The following is a 4,682-nucleotide window of genomic DNA, read 5'->3' as shown; positions in this document are numbered from 1 at the left end:
GTTACCATTTCAGTGAGATTGGTGAAAGTAGACTTACTTACACGGAGGAGATTTTTTATTCTCACAGGATGACCGTTGAGCAGCTCGTTAACAAAGTCCTGCCCTGATAGCAATGAATTGTAGCATGACATGGGTCTTATGAATGAAGTTAAAGGTAACGCTGCGGTCGCCCCCATTGTAAAAAAGTGCTGCAACATCTTCTTCGTACCTCTCCTGTTGCTCTTGGTGTTGCGCAAGAAGCTCCTCAATCATGGGCAAATCCATGAGACGTGCATGACTGTGGGACATTCTAGTTTGACAACAATTAAAAGATACATTAGCACAATACTAAATACGACAAGATCATATCTTATTTCAATCACAATAACACAATAATATCTCTGTCATACCAATCAATACAACCAATCAAAAGATAGGTAAAAGAAAGCTATGGCTGAGACAAAATCACGTGAGATTTGTCTTTATTTAACAACAATATGTGAAAAAACGTAATAGTGGTGGCGCAAGCACGAGTTCAACCATATAGACGAACTCGCGACAGACCCGCACACTAGAGAGAAATAAAAAACATAAACTATTGAACTAGTGTCATAGCAATACTAGGAAATGGGTAGGGCATTCGTGATATGTCCAAGGCTACGGTACATCTAGCTTTCGGACCCACTCTTCTTGCATCTCACGACTAAGGGACAAGAAGCATTCACGCATATCGGGTAAGACTATGCTTCTATGTGCAACATAGATGTTGCACACAAAGAGACCCGGAATAGAGTTCAATATGGAAATGCAGCGGCGCAGAGTGTCATCCTGAGCTTCCTCACGTTTACTACGTCCACTACAGAACATCTCAAAACCCTCCCGCAAAGTCTCTCGAACCATAGACGTCATCTCTCCATTTGTACCAGAGTTCAATCGTCGCCCCATCACCACTCATCCCCTCTTCATCACTACCTCCCGATACGTTGTCCAAATTTTCTGTAGCCATAGGAACAGATGTGGTCTGGCGAGCTTGCCTTCTTGCGAACGCACCCAATGAGCTACAACCGCTCCTAGTAGCGATGTCCCTCGCCACATTTCATCATATTGATTGTAGAACGGGAAGCCATGCGTTAACAAATTGGCATGCTTCGGATGTTGCTACAAAGAAGATGAACACAACATAGTCAATAAAAATAATAATACAACTTAAAGTAAATTATCTCATTGAAATTATTATGTAGTTGAGATCTTACCCTTTTTCATTCCTCCATAAGCATCAAATCACCTGTAACAACCCCCCGTTCAGCATCCCAACCTAACCTAGTTTGCTTGTTTCGTAGCTCAGTTAGGAGGCAGTATGCTTCTCGCAGACAGACGTACTTACCCTGCAGCTGATATAGTTGATAAGGTTTCCGCGTTTCCTGGGCAAACTCCTGGGCGATTTGCCCCCAAGTAGCCTTTGTGAAATCCTTGCCGACTAGGTGCCCAGCCTGAAAGTGTGAGTAGAAGATCGACACTAGTAAAACCTCAAACTCCTTTGTCCATCGTGCGTTGTCGGCCCTACACTTGGTTGATTCTCCACGGCGAGACATCTAATGAGTACGATATGAGTCGATAAAGTGCTTTTCGCATTGGGCCAACAAACTCAATGCGCAAGCAACATTGTATTTCAATAGATTGCCATTCAAGATTGGTATGCAATGCAACCAGACTGAGAATATAGTGCCTTATACTTTAATGGAAATATACTATTTCTAATCGCAATGCAGTTTGTATCCAATATCAGTCAAGAGTGTTCATGTGAAGGCATTACCTTACGTTGGCGCTTCTTGGTTGGTTTAGGATAGGAACTACCTGTTGAACTTTGTGCGTCCTTTACGTGCCGAATATCTAGAGCAGCAGGGCTATTGTGAAATTTACCTACATTCATACAAGATTCTTAATGAAATTCAGGTGCGTGAAATAGTTATTGTGAACTTTTCTAAAACATGCTTAGTAAGGGAAAAAAAAAAGGATACACAGTTTGAAAATAAAGCATCGCCAAATTAATAAAAATAAATACAATTTAAGTGGTAAGCAATGATTTAGAGTGAGTTTTGAAAAAAATATTACAATGTTATTAAACTCTATCAAGATTTTCAATGATTCTTCAGTAACAATTGGAAAAATACATCACTGCTATCATACATCTTCAAACATGTTATATGAAAAATAATAACAAAAAAGCACAATATAAAAATATCCAGGAGAATTTTATTTGAAATCACTAGTAGTAACAAAATTTACACATCTACACACCAAAAAGTCTACCGTAAGGGACAACAATGTTGAAAAAATTGGAACAATTTTTTTTTAGTAAAATCGAAGTCGTATGAAAAAAAATGATGCTTTCGATGGGTAATTTCTCATCCGCCTGAAAAAATGGGCAAAGAATATGATGTAGAAAGGATAAAACCATAGGAAGGAACGGAAGATGTTAGGGAGAGGAAAAAAAAAAAGCTTACCCCTCTCAACAATAATAAAAAATTTTGAAAAAAAAAAAAAATCGATTAGTTTGATGGGTAATTTCTTACCTGCCAGAAAATTGGGGAATAACATGATGAAGAAGTATAAAGCTAGAGGGAAGCAAATGAAGATGTTTAGGAAAGCAAAAAAAGAAGAAGAGAGGCTTACCCGCAGCGCTGGGCTCCAGATCGTCGGTCCGCCTTTCACTATCTTTTCCTTCGCTATTTGGTGGAGAATCCATGGGAAACAATGAGTTTTGTAACCAAGGAGAAAAGACATCTATAAGAAATAGGATATGGGAAATAGGAAATTACAACATACTGTAAAGGTGCAGACTGCGGCTGAAAAGATAGCGCACTGTAGGGTTTGCAGACCTCGGCGATTGTTTGCACAATAAATCTCATTTGACCTTGGCGGGATTTTATGCGGAAGCAGTATTGAAAAGTGCAAAAATTAAAATGGAGTGTGAACCAAACAAACCCTTAGTTGGAAAAAATTAAATTAAACAACAAAAAATACAATTTTAAAAGATTTATATCAACTGATCATCCCGTCAACTTCATTTGTTTTACACACGTATTGTAGAAATATTCTACAATCATTCGTTCATATTTAGCTTAATCGCCACTTTTATTACTAAACTTCATTACAAGAGCTACTTCCACTTCTGCTTACATAATATAAGTAAAAATATATAATAGTACTCCTCATAGCATTTTTAGATGCAAAATCATTAATAATATTATTAACTACAATGGTTTCTAACATTCATTTTTCAATAGATAGAATAGGTAAACTATTCAATTTTTTTAGACATAATTGACCTCAAATAAGTTTTCAATAATTTCAATTTAGAAAAACTTCTATTAGCGGATGCTACAGTTACAAGAATTATTCATAAAATTCGATAAACAATTGAAATATTTAGATAACAATAATTTGCTCTAACATATTCAAAAATTTTAATGGGTTAATTTAAGTTATATGGTGAATTAACTTGTGAAACTTTTAATTTTGTAATAAAAATCAACATCACATAACTTATTATGAGATAACATAGTTGAAAAAAAAATACAGTGTTTTCTAGGGTCATTATCATTTAAAAGATTTATGTTTTTTAAGATTAAACCAAAACAAAAAATACTATTAAATTTATATAATTGTTTTAATATTTCACTTAAGGATGCAATAGTCATATCTATACAATAATTAGAAAGTAATTAATTTAAAATTTTCCCTCGTCAGATTGACTTCTACTTTTATTTTTATTTTCATATATATATATATATATTTCACTAAATTTTTTTATTTCTATATATACATTCGTTTAATATAGTATATAATATATATATATACATATCAAAATTCCTAAAATTTTGGGCCCCCGATTGGATCCTGGCGGTTGCCCTCATGGCCTAGTCCTATAGACGGGCCTGCCGGCACCCGTCATGGGTGAGTCCAACCACAAACAGCCGCTACTCTGCGTCGACGGGAGGCAACATTGGTGGGTAATGGTGGTGATTAGTGGCGTTTATTGTTTTTCATTGAAGTAGATTGTTGTATAGTTATTCTAATTTCAATGTTATTTGGTATAGAATGTTATTATTTTTTAATATAATAACTAATTTTCTATTTTGGAAAATTAATTGTAGTCACTTGCAGAGCGCGTTGTGGGCTTACTAGTTGGAGAGGAAACTTTTCTCGTATTAATTTCTCTACTTTTACAGTACCCTTAAACTATATATCGTAATAATATATATACTTAGGAAATTTTAATTTTCATCCACGACTGCTTCATTATTTCGTTAGATGTGCAAATCCAACCACAAGCTTAAATTTACAAAATACTAGCATTAGAATAGATATTATGAGCAGTACAAAATACTAGCATTAGAAAGCGAAATTGTGACATGTGTCTCATATATTTTGCTAGAGTGACAACTAAAATATAAGAGACATATATTTTGCTAGAGTGACAATTAAAATATAAGAGTAATAATTATATTAATTATGTATACAATATATATTTTGTAATTTTTTTCCACTAAACACACAATTCTGAATTTTTATACTAGTGTGTATATATTTATATTTATTATATAGTAATAGCGAACAATTTTGCCTCTTAAAAGACATTACAAATAAAAATAATAAATGATTGTAACATGTGTCCTCAATTCTAACGAGTAGAAATAAAT

At 34.5% G+C, this 4,682-nt stretch overlaps 1 protein-coding gene across 1 annotated transcript; it reads right to left on the bottom strand.

The window, feature by feature from the left end:
• Window positions 1-1,238: 1,238 nt before the first annotated feature.
• LOC127244130 (uncharacterized) lies at window positions 1,239-2,748 on the bottom strand. The gene is made up of 3 exons (XM_051264465.1): window positions 2,653-2,748; window positions 1,793-1,899; window positions 1,239-1,571 (listed from the first exon to the last, which is right to left on the bottom strand). The coding sequence occupies exons 1-3, from the start codon at window positions 2,723-2,725 to the stop codon at window positions 1,239-1,241; spliced, it is 513 nt and encodes a 170-aa protein (XP_051120422.1). The 5' UTR covers window positions 2,726-2,748.
• Between the last annotated feature and the right edge of the window lie 1,934 nt (window positions 2,749-4,682).

Source organism: Andrographis paniculata, unplaced genomic scaffold, assembly GCF_009805555.1.
Source record: "Andrographis paniculata isolate CXL003 unplaced genomic scaffold, ASM980555v1 Contig9END, whole genome shotgun sequence".
Lineage (NCBI taxonomy): Eukaryota > Viridiplantae > Streptophyta > Magnoliopsida > Lamiales > Acanthaceae > Andrographis > Andrographis paniculata.
The sequence above is the reverse complement of the archived record's forward strand: the minus strand, read 5'-3'. Positions and strand labels throughout refer to the sequence as shown.

What these genes read in the sequence shown, in the direction of transcription:
- LOC127244130 (XM_051264465.1), bottom strand. Translation starts at nt 2,725, where the DNA reads ATGGATTCTCCACCAAATAGCGAAGGAAAAGATAGTGAAAGGCGGACC. An exon ending in TCTGGAGCCCAGCGCTGCGG is followed by an intron (nt 1,900 to 2,652) that starts GTAAGCCTCTCT and finishes GTATGAATGTAG; the next exon opens with GTAAATTTCACAATAGCCCT. An exon ending in CCAAGAAGCGCCAACGTAAG is followed by an intron (nt 1,572 to 1,792) that starts GTAATGCCTTCA and finishes CGTACTCATTAG; the next exon opens with ATGTCTCGCCGTGGAGAATC.